The 12,900-nt window shown below is 43.2% G+C and overlaps 1 protein-coding gene across 2 annotated transcripts in view; it reads left to right on the top strand.

Moving 5' to 3' along the window:
* The first annotated feature begins 2,107 nt into the window (after window positions 1-2,107).
* The window catches only part of LOC118414277 (mucin-2-like), an 83,840-nt gene continuing 73,047 nt past the window's right edge, over window positions 2,108-12,900 (top strand). The window contains exon 1 of one of the 2 annotated variants that reach the window (XM_035818205.1): window positions 2,108-2,292. In XM_035818205.1, the coding sequence (XP_035674098.1) occupies window positions 2,229-2,292 (64 nt within the window). In that variant the 5' untranslated portion in view covers window positions 2,108-2,228. The remainder of the gene's footprint in view (window positions 2,293-12,900) is intronic. The other variant, XM_035818204.1, reaches the window with a different exon arrangement.

The raw sequence follows: 12,900 nt of genomic DNA, 5'->3' as shown, positions 1-12,900 counted from the left end.
ACAACGCCATCTTTTCCCTACAAGTCGTTGCAGGTGAACTTCGCATTCACGGAGTCGAGGGGTCTATTTATGTACATAAAAATTTTTCCTGACCAGCTGCACACCTCTACACAACTTCCTCTCCAGTGATAGCCAAGAGGGCTGGTACACGTTTTCGGTGCCGTTCGTTTGTCTGTGTGGGTTGGTTTAAGTAAGTTTCGACATCAGAAGTCGAAAAGCCGTGTGGATTGACCGGCAAAACGAGGGTCAAGTTCAGTAATGAACCTCCGCTAGCGGTTTTCTATGGCACTTAAAACTTCCTGTTCTAGAGATGTTATGGTCGCAATTTTTGAGTGGTAGATAGCTCAAAATAAGTGATTTCGTTTGAGGCTTTAAAAGAACTCAATGAGGGGTTGACTGATCGTCATAAGGTTTGGCATGAAGATACTAATGGATACTTGATGGGTGCTTGAAATAATCAAGTCGAACCATACAAATCAGTACCTAAATAAGTTGTATAATTAATGAGGACAGTCTACGAACCCGTTCTATGATAGGACCATGCAAACATGTGACTTATGTAACTGAGAAAGAGAGGAACATCAATGAAGTCATATGCATAATCAATGAAAACCTCCAAAGAGGTAAATGAAGGGAATTTCATACTTGCGGCATACGGAAGTTAAATGAAGGTGAACATCGTTTAACATACATTTTGCAAATCATTTGAAAAATTTATGAGAAACTGCTAGAGTAGCATTATGTGTTAAGATATGAATTCCATATTCAGAGGAGCGTTAGTTATTTGAGTGGAGAAGGTGGTGAGTTGATGTGATTTATGCACATGAGGACCTTCCTTGCATAATCATCGAGAAAAATTTCTATTTATTGGAATTCGCTTTTACCGTTTAAGCAGTCAGTATAGCATTTAAGTCTTGAAACCAACAACATTATAAAGGAAGCTTGCAGTCGCCCGCGCAGCAGTCGTCCGATGATGATGATAAAGTCCTTGCATTTTTATTAACCTCACAAGGGACGTGCTGGTTTAGATAGGGAAGAACACCATAATCCTTACACTAACATCGAGGTAGAAAGGTACGGCAGTCTTTCCAGGTGAAGCGCAGGAAACTAGAAGACGACGGATGAATAGTTTTCTTTTTCTTTTACTTCCTGAAAGTCACCTATCATGCGGTCGGATTTCAGCACGAAGTTAAGGTGTTTCCTGGCCTACATTTCCTAGTATTGATGTAATATGATATAGTTAGATCAAGGACTGGTCGCATGTACAATAGACTTTGGTTTGATTTGAACCATTAGTTAATCTTATGGGGTAAGGATCGTGAGAGTCTGCGTTGTGTGTGGGATTCGCGATGGGACAGTCGTCCTACTTTTCACCTGTACACTTGCACACCTGCCTCAAGTACATTCGGCATGTCTGATACTCCAGACAACCTTGTACTTTGGTAAAGTGTGCACGAACTGCTGAGACGGCCCATACTCAGGGCTACCTGTGCCTGTACGTCACCTGTGCACATCGGGGCAGTCACCCGTGTCGGCAGTGTGCGAGGCGGGGCGGGGCGCAAACTCTCGTCGCTTTCTTCCTCCTTGGTACACAGACAAGCAAAACATTGTTAGACTGGGGAGCGAGATAGAAGTTAAGTTTTTTTCATAACAAATATCATGCCCGAGCAAAAAAAGAAAACAAACGACATGTGTTCATGACCACAATTAGATACGTTTTGCTCATGTGTCAGTGTCATCGTGTGCTGAGGAATTGATAATGAATAGCATTGGGTATTGGCGTCATTACTTGGGTTTCTTAATCTTTACTTCCGAGCTTTCAAAAAGTTTTTTTACGACATAAAGAGGCTGAATTACAAGATGTAATCGTTACGGTCATCTGATCTCTCTCATATTATAAATGAATCTTTCGCTGGCATTCTTATCGACGTGATCCAAATCGTAGTAAGGTGTTCATTTCCTCCTAACGCTGACAGATCACAGGAACGAATAGATTTTGTTTTGCTACGCGTCAGGAATCATCCCGCCATTCCTTTCCCTGTCAGGTTGCTTGGTAAACAACCATTACTAAGATGCTGCGGTGCTTGGTGGGAGGCACGCAGTAAGGCCCAACCTTCCCTACGTCCGGCCGAACCCCACATTTCCAGGGAAACATATTAGCATACCGTCCAAGCGTGGGCACTGCTTATAACGGGACGACCGGCGGTGAAAGGGCCACTCGAGAAAACATGGCGATAGGTCGCGCCGCGGCGCTCTCAACTCTGCTGATCTTCGCCGCTGTCCTGTCAACTGGTAAGACTGATTTTCACCTGTCTAAATTTTCCTTATTTAGGAAAAGAAACCCTTTGCAATTGAGAATTCGAGTTTGCCTTAGTTTCGTAGCGGCAGCAGGTGCACATTTCTTAGTGTCGCCGTCAACTTTTGGGTCGCTAATGATAAAACGTTAGAATTCTGGAGCTTAATAACTCAAAGTCCCAAACATGCACCCTTAAAACTGTAGGCGATCTAATCACTTCCTGAAGACGATTTCTTAAAGGTAAAGAAGTCGTTTTGATTGAAACAGGTGAACAGGTGTTTGGAGTCGGGCCAACCGCACGTGGACTTGTAGGAATGGTTGTCCGTATAATGTTCTAACATCGGAAACAAAACGTAGTTTTGTTGGACAGGTGTACAAAGATTGTGTCTTGCCAGGGGTACTTACTGCCGAAGCGGGAAGGACCGCGCTGGTCCGTGTCTTGTTTGCCGTCTCGCCTGGCTGTGTGTTTCACTTGTTTAACTCAGTAGACCACTTTTCCCTGAATGATCCTGTAGCGCGAGCGGACAGCGGACAGAAAACTAGAACGCACGAGACAGATTATCCAGGGGCAGACTTTACACCGTACAATAGCAGGCCTGCTTGTTCCACTTAGTCTTCTTTTGTGAAAGTTGTGACTGTGCTTTGAGGTAGCAGATTTAAGTGTGCTCTTTCAATGCGAAAGCACAATGGCTTACTCCAGAGTCAATGTACAGTGCCCTCCAGCTAGTAGCGGCTGAACTCCTACCACAGATAGCAGTGGTGCCATAGTGGCTCTCTGTTATCATACAGAGTCGCATACCTAAGAATCATCAACGGGGCCCAAAACTTTAACTTTGTTCTGATCTGTTATGAACATTTCTATATTTCGTAACCTGGGCATGACTCGTAGCAGAGGTGTCTATTCGGAATGGCGGTTTATGTACATGGGCTTTATCGGTAGGAAAATCAACTTTTACTTCTTTCTAGATCTATGACAAGTTGCTTCCTTCTTTCTTTGAACACGAATCAAGTACGAATGCGTCTCAGCCTAAGTTCAACTTGCCGTAAACAGAACGCCGTGACTAGTCATTGATAGAGATCGGCAACAGGCCTAGGGTGACTAGACTTGGTCGCTCATGCCGAGCAGTCACCCGGAGGCTGTCGGAAGTCAATGTTTTCTATTTCATGTTCTAAGGAGAATCTATATGAGAGTTAGCACCACGGTCAACGAGGATTACAAAAAAAGGAGAATCTAGCATAAACTACACTTAACACGCATCTTAAAGCTTATGACAACTCTCCTAATGAACAGGTGTTTGAGATGGGAATCAAGCCGCCGCGCGTAGTTGGCCGACATGTATTTTCTCCAACGGCGACTGACTGAGCTTGGGTAGATTTGTCCATGCCATTAGCATTGGTTGGGCCGCCCTAACTGGTCACCAACTTGATTAGGTTGATTTTATTCGATTAGAACGAAAACCGGTGGTGATTTGTCGCAGCCAAATTGGGGCCATGCCGTGGCCTACTGACAGAACTTGATTGGATTTATTGGATTGGACGTGCCAGTGGATAGGAGGGGGTAGGGAAGGGTAGGGACTGGACGGGAAGGGACGGGAAGAGACGGGAAGGGAAGACGGAAGGAAGAGGGGAAGAATTAAAGAAGAGAAAAGGATGAGAGAGTGGTACCCAACAGATTAACGTTGTGATATACTGTTCAGGCCAAAGTAAAACTTACTTGTATTGCGTTTTAAGCGCTTTTGTTCACAGGGGGTAAAAACGACTGTGTTCTGAATAGTTATTGTTTGACATGTTTTGTCCCGATAAGGAAGTAATTTGGTGCCATTGCCAAAGTTAAAAAGCACAGTGACATAGCAAGTGTGGAGATACTGCGCGAGGTAGAATTGTGTTAATAAAGAAAACCTGTCATTTGAAAGGCGAGTATATCAAGTTGCACACTACTTTGTTGACTTCAGTACGGAGAAAATGTAGCAATCTGAGAGGACGCTGGCGTCATACCATCCCAAGGAGCGGCTGTTTAGTGCACACATTTCCTGGTGTTACAGTAACAGCTATATAGACAGGTGTGTCAGCTTGTGCCAGTCAGCTGTAGGACTCATCAGTTGTTGTAAGAAATGGTACTTAGAACAACACAAGCTACAGCTGTTTCACCACTTGTTACATAGCGAAACTTCCCACGGCCCAGAAGACTTCTACTCTACAGGAAACTCGGTTCGGCACACTGTCGTTGACATCACTACATAAGATAGGTACATCCATAGGGAATAGTATTGAATACGCTACAGGGAGTGAAGTACTTGTCTGAAACAAAATCTTCAACAACCAAGTGGCAATTCATTCTTCTCTCCGTATGAATAGTATTCCATTCCAACCCTCGCCACCTGCAAATTTGTGGCGAAGCCTTTCAATCGAGATGGTTCGATAGCTATGTGTTCTCGCCCGTGCACTTCATCGTGACTCAGTTTCACCAAGTTGGACATTCCAAGTCAGCAGCACTAATTAACAGGATTACAGCGAGTTCATTCCACTCAAAGCCCTAAAGTCAATAGTAGAAGTCAGCGTTTAAAGTTTCTTGGTGACCACCACCCCATTTATGTAACCATGGGGACGAGTTCCTTCCATGTAAAATATACCGTGAGCAGGATGTGGCTGTTGGTGTAGGTACAGGCACAAGGTCCGCTGCCAGGATGTGTATACAATATCATTACCACAACCCGGCAAAAATGCGCTGTCATCTTTTCTAGCTTCCTGCGCATTTCCATGGCGGATTTTTCAATAAAGGTCTCTCTCTATTGAATCATTTTTCTAAACTTTTTTTTTTACGGCTGTCAGCACGTAATCGTCTGTTATGTGTGGATTCAATTCTTCTTGTCTCACAGCTTTGTTCGATCCCCTCCGCGGCGAGTCAAGTGCATCGAAGACTGTCGGCCAAAAGTTGGACGAACGTTTGTCTGTGTCCGAGGCAAAATCTGCTGCCTTCCTCTACAGTCATTTCACATTCGTAGGAAAACATGTAAATGTATAGAAGACGAAAAAGACCGGCCACTTTGTCCGATGCACGGGTATAACAAGAATACGGATTTATGAAAGCAATTGAAGTTTAAAGTCTATTCACAAAAGAACGCCTCCAATATCATTTTGATTTTCATGCATTTGGACTCACATTGTGGGGTTGTAGATCTATTTTAGCAAATGAAAAATAAGAAGGTGGCCATGGCCTCTTTTATGCATGTTTTGATTTAGACGTGAACTTGACACAGACCAAATTAGTATAAATTGGACATGACTAGGTCCTTTGACACATGCCGGAAAAGGCTGAAAACCTTTTCCGCCATCACTTTTGAAAGACCATTGAAAATTCAGTACTAAAGCCAGATAAGCATAAGAAAAAGAAACAGTGAGCTAAAAGGCCAAAGCCGCATTACGTGGTATGTAAGTGTAGTATGGATCATGGGTGAGCGATTCTTCAAATCTGCTCTTCAACCCAGGATCAGAGGTGTAATCAGGGAGTGGGAACAAATGTTTATTGTAAACTTATTTAAGAACAGGGTTGGGTCAAACGACATATCAAACATTGAGGACAGTAATTACCGCTCTGAGCATCTAGGACACTGCGTCAACGTTTACTTGAACCATCTAATTCAGCATAACTTTCGCGATCTAGATTGGGAAAAAGACCTACTTTTTATTTAACAAGGCCAAGTCGATTTGATTATAAGGATGACATTCACGCGCACATCAACTTTCGGCCGTTTTCAATGAAAAAAAAGGTTTTCGGCCATACTGTAAATCGTAAAGCAGCTGTAAAATGAACAAATATATGCCGTAGATTGCAGAAAAATGTCGGAAAACGGATAGTAATGTTATAGGATGCCAAAAATGCAATTTCAAAGCTCAAAGAAGAAGATGTGAAAGAGCGAAAATGAAGACTGTTACATACTCTGTGTGTTTACTCATTTGTCAAACCTTCCTGGCCATTTGAATTTCATAATGATCCTTAATGAAGGCAACGTTTTTTGCCAAATATTTTTTATTCGTACGCTCGCATCAGGTTTGGGGTTCCCAGGGAATGTCATTCATATAATCAAATCAACATAGCCTAAGATGTATTTTCCAATTTCGCAACCTATGCACTGCTTTTATACTAGTGTGGAGGACGTACTAGGTACCATGTTTGTCTGCGTTATATATATCTTTCGAGAGCAGAGTAACTGGCCCTAGGAGTTTTAGCATGTACACTTTTCCTGCTGATTAACGTTCATACCGACAGCCTTCCTGGCACAAATTTGAGACGATGTACAACATCAATGTAGCTAAACCGAACCGAGCAAAATCTCTCTTGAATAAGATATTTATGTCGGATCTTTTGAGGCAAATAGCATTTTGCTTCGCTCAATCTCGACCGTGCCCTTTCCGTGCAGCGATACCATGATTGTATAACTCCCGCGTTGTTATGTCACATCAGCATTTAAATAAAGGGACACCATTTGTGTACGTGCCGGTAGTTCGCTCGTCGTGTGTCGGCTATGGGAGCCCCACGTGTGCCAATCCTGTGGCCACTGGCTACCCGCTTTTAAGCGCGCCTCTGCAACAACGTACCTGTAAAACAATTCATATTAAGCAACTACTGTCCTTTATACACCTGTTACAAGATTTGCGTTGGGGAACTGTCCTTCTTTTGCAGTTCTATTTTTAATCATACTGTCCATAGTAATGGTAATTACAAGGACGCATTGATTGAATTCGTTTTATGACATATTCCTTGGTCATTACTTTTACGGGACGCATTTTCGGCCTCTCGCTAGTGTGTGTGTGTTTTTAGCCACTTCTCCATCCATTGTTCCAACTCTGACTATTAGAGCTACAAAGACGCAGAACAAACATGACGACTGTGGACAAGCACCTTTCTGTTAGCTATGGATGGTTAGCATTGACGCACCGAGCTTCTTGGCGGTTTCCATGGGTATTGTCAGCCTTCATTGAGAGTTATGGCAGTGTTTCACCCACCTTGACACTTCCTTCCGCGCTGGAATTTGACCTCTGGGCGACAGAAGCGGGATCTGTGTTTTGAAAATGTGTGCACGGGCCGAGGCGTGTCGAGACACGGTGTAACGTTAGTGTTTTTAGTGAGCGGGAGGTGTGTGTTTAGATGTGCATGGCACGGACGGTTCGCTATGGACGGCGGCTGTCGGTGGTTATGTACTTGGCTAACGTGCTCTTACACGTGCAAACGTCATGGGGCAGCAGGAAAAGTTTCACCTCATCCATCTGTATGATTGAGCAACGCCGTAATCGACTACATTTATTTTAGGTTATCATTCTTCGTTTCACTGAAACGATGTGTGGCATTTTGTGTAAACAAGTACAGATCTCTGACACATAAACATTGTAAACCGTCTGTACGTGTTTTGGACATGCCCTGACTTCGTGATTCACCGTAGTTCTAAGAAAAAAGTCTTATCAACAAGACCTCGCACAGAACACACGGAATGTTCTCAGCTGAGGTCTGATTACCTAACGTCGCCGTTGTCAACAGTCTTGCATCACGCAACTTCGAACCTGTGCAACAGGTGGGATATCACCTTACAGAATTATCTGCCGACCCGTCCAGCAGGAGTATCTGGGTCCTAAAAACCGAGAAACAGGATTTTACACTACAGTGTGGTTTGACAGCAGTTATATTCCACAGCCTAGTGGCGAAATCTGTAAATCTCTTTTTTTTTGTCTTAAAAGTTGCTGAGAAGTATTGTTCATTTTACTGAACCCAAACTTGCTACAATAGTTATTTTGCGTTCAGTACGGCGTCGACCAGGTTTTTCATAGTTCATAGCTCCGCGTTCCTTTCAAGTACGTATACCCTTTACCAGCGAAAAGCTGCGAAATCTTTCCATGAAGTCAGGGTTGGCATTTGTCGGTCATTCGCCACTTCCCTGTTCAACTCTGAGTTCCGGAACCGGTTACCTCCTCTTCGGCAAGGCATCTCCGAACGACACACCCGCAATTATCACAAGCAGAACACCCCGTTTCCTTACATCTATAGCTGTAGAAGCTCACCTATCCCACACATGGTTGGACATTTAAACTCATGAATCTGTCTTGAAGTCTAACGTTATATTCCCAGCCATCGCTTCTGTGTTGTTCAATCGCCTATGTCTAAGTGTTTACCTGTAACGGATTCATTTTGGGCTTTAAGAGTATAAGAGTAAGAGTATAACATAGATAACATAGATGTTCTGTCTCACCTAAATCTTTTTGAATATCACTCTAGCTTACACATATCTTAAAACAATGTTAACTTTTATATAAATTGGTGCCTTAGTATTAATCTTTAATATAATTACTCGAAGCAGGTACCAATTCTGTTGTTCATAACAATTCAGGATATCCAGCAGGATCTTCTGCAAGCCTGTACATTATAAATAAAACTTGTCAGGAATTAAGAACGAGGAAGATGTCTCGGTAGTACTTCAATTCCGAAATGTCTTCCTCGTTCTTTATTCCTTACGAAATGTAAATGTGGCTTGTTTTCATAACACACGAAATACTAGGGTATGTTGTCAGTAATCCTGGAGCAAGGCCAAGCCATGCTCAATTCCAAGAAAAGTAGTACGAGTACGACATGGGATAGGGACCGTGTCGGGAGCTCGAGGCCTGACTTCTTGTGACATAGCCTGATCATCTCTAATCTTCCTGGTTACCTTGGTGACGAGTTTGCGTCAGCAAATAACAACAACAAACCTGGAGAGTAAAAATGGCAACTAGAGCTGCAAAGGACACAAGCAGCGTACTCATACAGGATTAGTCCAAATCACGTCAAAATGGGTCGAACGTGCCAGGGGTATGTGATATGGTGTTACGTTTGCTAAGTCAGCGTTAACGTTCCGGATATTATCTTGAAATCGTCGGGATGATCGTATCATCCGTACATACCTGGGCATGTGCTTGCATGGGAAACGACAGTCTAGTCTCCACTACATACAAGGCTAGCCTGAGTGCCATACATTTATGGGACATCCCATTACCTAAGTAGGAAGACATACATATCATACATCAACGACCGGGGGTCGGGACCAGGCTAGTACATATTTCACTCCAAAGACGCCTATCTAACATAGCTTGCTCTAAGTTCTCAAAATCAATACCAGAGTAGTGTCCGTCAAACTTCTGCAATGTACCCGGCCACTTGGTTTCCATACACAGTAGAAGAACAGAAGAAACTATTTCCTGTTTGGCTCGACAACAATGTCCCGCGAATTTTACCCTTCGGTGATTCAGCTTCTGAGATAGCTGTGGAAGACTTTCATGAATTGTTTTAAGTGTAGAATGTTGAGACCAAGATATGATCTCCGAAGTAAGTTGTGTAAGTCCCATCTAATCTGTTCTGGAGTTGGCAAGTAAGTGTCCAGGTTTCAGCACCATACAGCAAAATAGGTTCCACTAGACTAGTGAACACTTGGACCTTCAGTTTGTTAGGGATATTAGACTTCCAGATTTTGTCCAATTTTGTCCAAAGTAGGAAGGCACAATGGCTGCTGCAAGGCCGCTGATGAAAACAGGTTCAGAAAACAGGTTCAGAAACGGAGAAATTGATCAGTTACTGCTCAGTTTACTGGAAAGAACCCTAATGTGCAGTTCACGTTGTGACCTTTATCTGGGCCATGGCAGAATAACAACAGAAATCTACGTCCCTTGCCCGCATGTTCATTACTGTACACCTCACACTTGGAAGTGCTCTTGAGTTACAGCGTTACCTCATTTTCACCTGGCGCACCCAGCTGAGTATACTACTTGTTTGACTTGTAAAACTACACCAGGTCACCCTGTTGCTGTTTTTCTACATTCCCAATTTGTTCCTCCCTGTAGCGAAAGCCTCCCCAAACCTGCTGTCAAGATGTACCTGAATACCTCTGACTGTTGGAGCTACTAATGTTGTTAGCTGTGAACTCACCTTGGTGTTGAAATGAAATCCTTGCATTCCGCTTGCGGCAAAACTATACTGCCACGATGTCACTCTGACTCTAGCACTGATCACTGCCACATTACGACTGAAAGCCATGGCCAGAATATATGCGTGATTGCAAATACACTAGTATGACTCGTATTTACATAACATCACGATCCGCACATCCTGAATGGTGTAGAGGCGGTGCACAAAAGTTAAACTGGTTAGAAAATCGGTGCCAAAGTCAAATTCACCAAAAGTTCATGTTATTGAAATACTAAAGGGGAAACGTACATCGTTGTGACTCTTTTACCACATCCCTAGGTAGCATATTACATCAGGGCATAAAGGATACCCTATAGTTCTTGGCACCTGGGTACCAGCCGCAGGACGTCATCAATGCTGAACACTCCAACTTTATGAGAGTATCATTTAATTTTCTAAAGTTTATTGATTTACCAATAGAGTTGTGTTCAGGTACCTTGACCTATCTTTTAAATGTCCCTCACGGTATGGGACTCTCAGAAGCGTTTGATCTGCCGTGCAGTACCAACAAGGGACACGTCGCAGCTCTTTAGAATCACTCACGTTCAAGTGTTGACCCCGTTCTACTTTCGGAGACACTCAGTGACTCGTTGTGTTCTTGCACGTTGTTGTACAGACTAAACACATTATAATGACCAACGCAGAGCTTCCGGTAAACACTTAAATGTCAAAGACATAATGTCTTGTCCATTCACAACTTACACTGCTTAAAGAAACATTTCTTCCTTTTTAAGTTCTTCATAGTCCCCTTACCGTCACTCGTACCACCACATGTCCATTACTGAAAGAGACTTCATTATAATTTGCAAAACGTACCTGTCTCATTGCCCATGTTCTCAATAGTAACGATAAAGGAAGCAAATCGGCAAAGTTTTGGCTAACGTTACTTTTGTCGAATAGATGGCGTATTACTAAGCACTTCATCGAAGAACTGATGTTAACATATTAATTACTTTATAATCTCCAAGCAGATTCCTCCGGTGGCATTAAAACAGTAACATAAGCTGGGGAAGGAATTAGCCGGCAAGGGAGGATTATTGGCCAATAACTCCTCTGCCGGCTGCACTCTTTCCCATTTGCCACAGCAAGATCTGCTTGGAGATTATTACTTGACACTTTTGCATGGTGTGAACAGTAATCCCTTTTGTTCAAAACACAAACAAGACATCACAGTTATTTATACCGTCGATATCGGCCTGAAAAATCACTAGGTCGCAATATGGACTTAAGCCAAGTCCTCAAGGTCCTTAACCTATCGACCAGTTACATGTGGTTACGTCATACACCGCTAGTGGCCTGTTCACAGCTAGTGTCGACGTCACGGCCATTACCATGGTTAATGGTGCCTGCCATGGACATGGTTCCCGACAATGGCGCCTGCCATGGGCCTGGAAATACTGAATGGGCTCGGCTCCTACCTTGGTAGTAGATCCATGCAGTTAAAAGCTCTCCTAGAGATGATAAATGAACGAGTGCATTTTCACAAGGAAATGTTCCATCAGAGCAATGTCTTCACTACAGAACTGTGCAATACGACCTTTCTTTCGTGAAGGTTAAGCCGGAAATAGCCTTTTCGGCCGCCCCCGTATACCTTTAGAGACAATACGTTGGCAACCATTTTACGGCTTGATGGTTCAGCTGCCATTCAGCCGACATTTCCACTTCAACATGAACTACAAAGAGCACAATACTGGATTGACAAATTCCAAAAGAAACATACACCCCTGCTATTTGCCTGTTACGTATGTGCTGCGTTAAATACCTAGCTTCGTTGGTTGCAGCGAACGCTTAAAAGGTGAATATAAATGTAATGCAATGATAGCGTTTCGTTGAGGCCATTTTCTGTGCTGTGATGTTCTTTTAACTTCTGTCGCGTAGCTGTTCACCTTAGTTGTGGTTTCTCCCCAGAATGCATATGTGGTTTCAAACGTTTCACCCTCCCATAACACTATTACTTTTCCTTCTCATGGGAGAACCACAAGTACAGAATGAAACATAATGTTAGAATATTCTGTTAAAGATGATTGATATTGTTTGCTCATTGCACTTGATATGTTTTGCTTTACTATGACGTAATGGGTGATTTGCTGTTTTAACCGCAGTGTTTGTCAGATGCCTGGTGCTTGTTGACAGTTTGGTCTTATTCATGGATCCTGGAACGTCCCTCACACAGAAGATGTTGGCTAAGGATCCGAGCCTAATCGGCCAGAAATAGCCAGTTTGTACTCTCTTATCGTGGTTAAGTTGTCATGGAGAAAGATCTAAATACATCTTAAGGGCATGCTGACATATCAGACGTTCAGTGGCACGATGCTAAGAAATCAAATAGTGCTCGTGTCCTTACTATACATTGACATCGTTCTAAAAAAGATCAGTTTCGGAGATTGAATGATGTCAAGGATCGGGAAAGCTCGTAATCCTACTTGAAGGAGATGGTTTCCATGGTTGCAAATGGTTGCCATTAAGGCTTATCTACGTGAGGTGGTAGTCGGAAGGGCTTGTGCACCCCATGGACGTAAGACCCCCTTTCAAAACTGAAAAGCTGGGGAGTCACGAAAGACATGTGTTCCTTGATATGGGGATCATCCCCTACGTTCCTTTTAGATAGAAAGTCTAGTCC

Source organism: Branchiostoma floridae, chromosome 4 (assembly GCF_000003815.2).
Source record: "Branchiostoma floridae strain S238N-H82 chromosome 4, Bfl_VNyyK, whole genome shotgun sequence".
Lineage (NCBI taxonomy): Eukaryota > Metazoa > Chordata > Leptocardii > Amphioxiformes > Branchiostomatidae > Branchiostoma > Branchiostoma floridae.
This window is presented reverse-complemented; position numbering and strand designations above follow the sequence as displayed.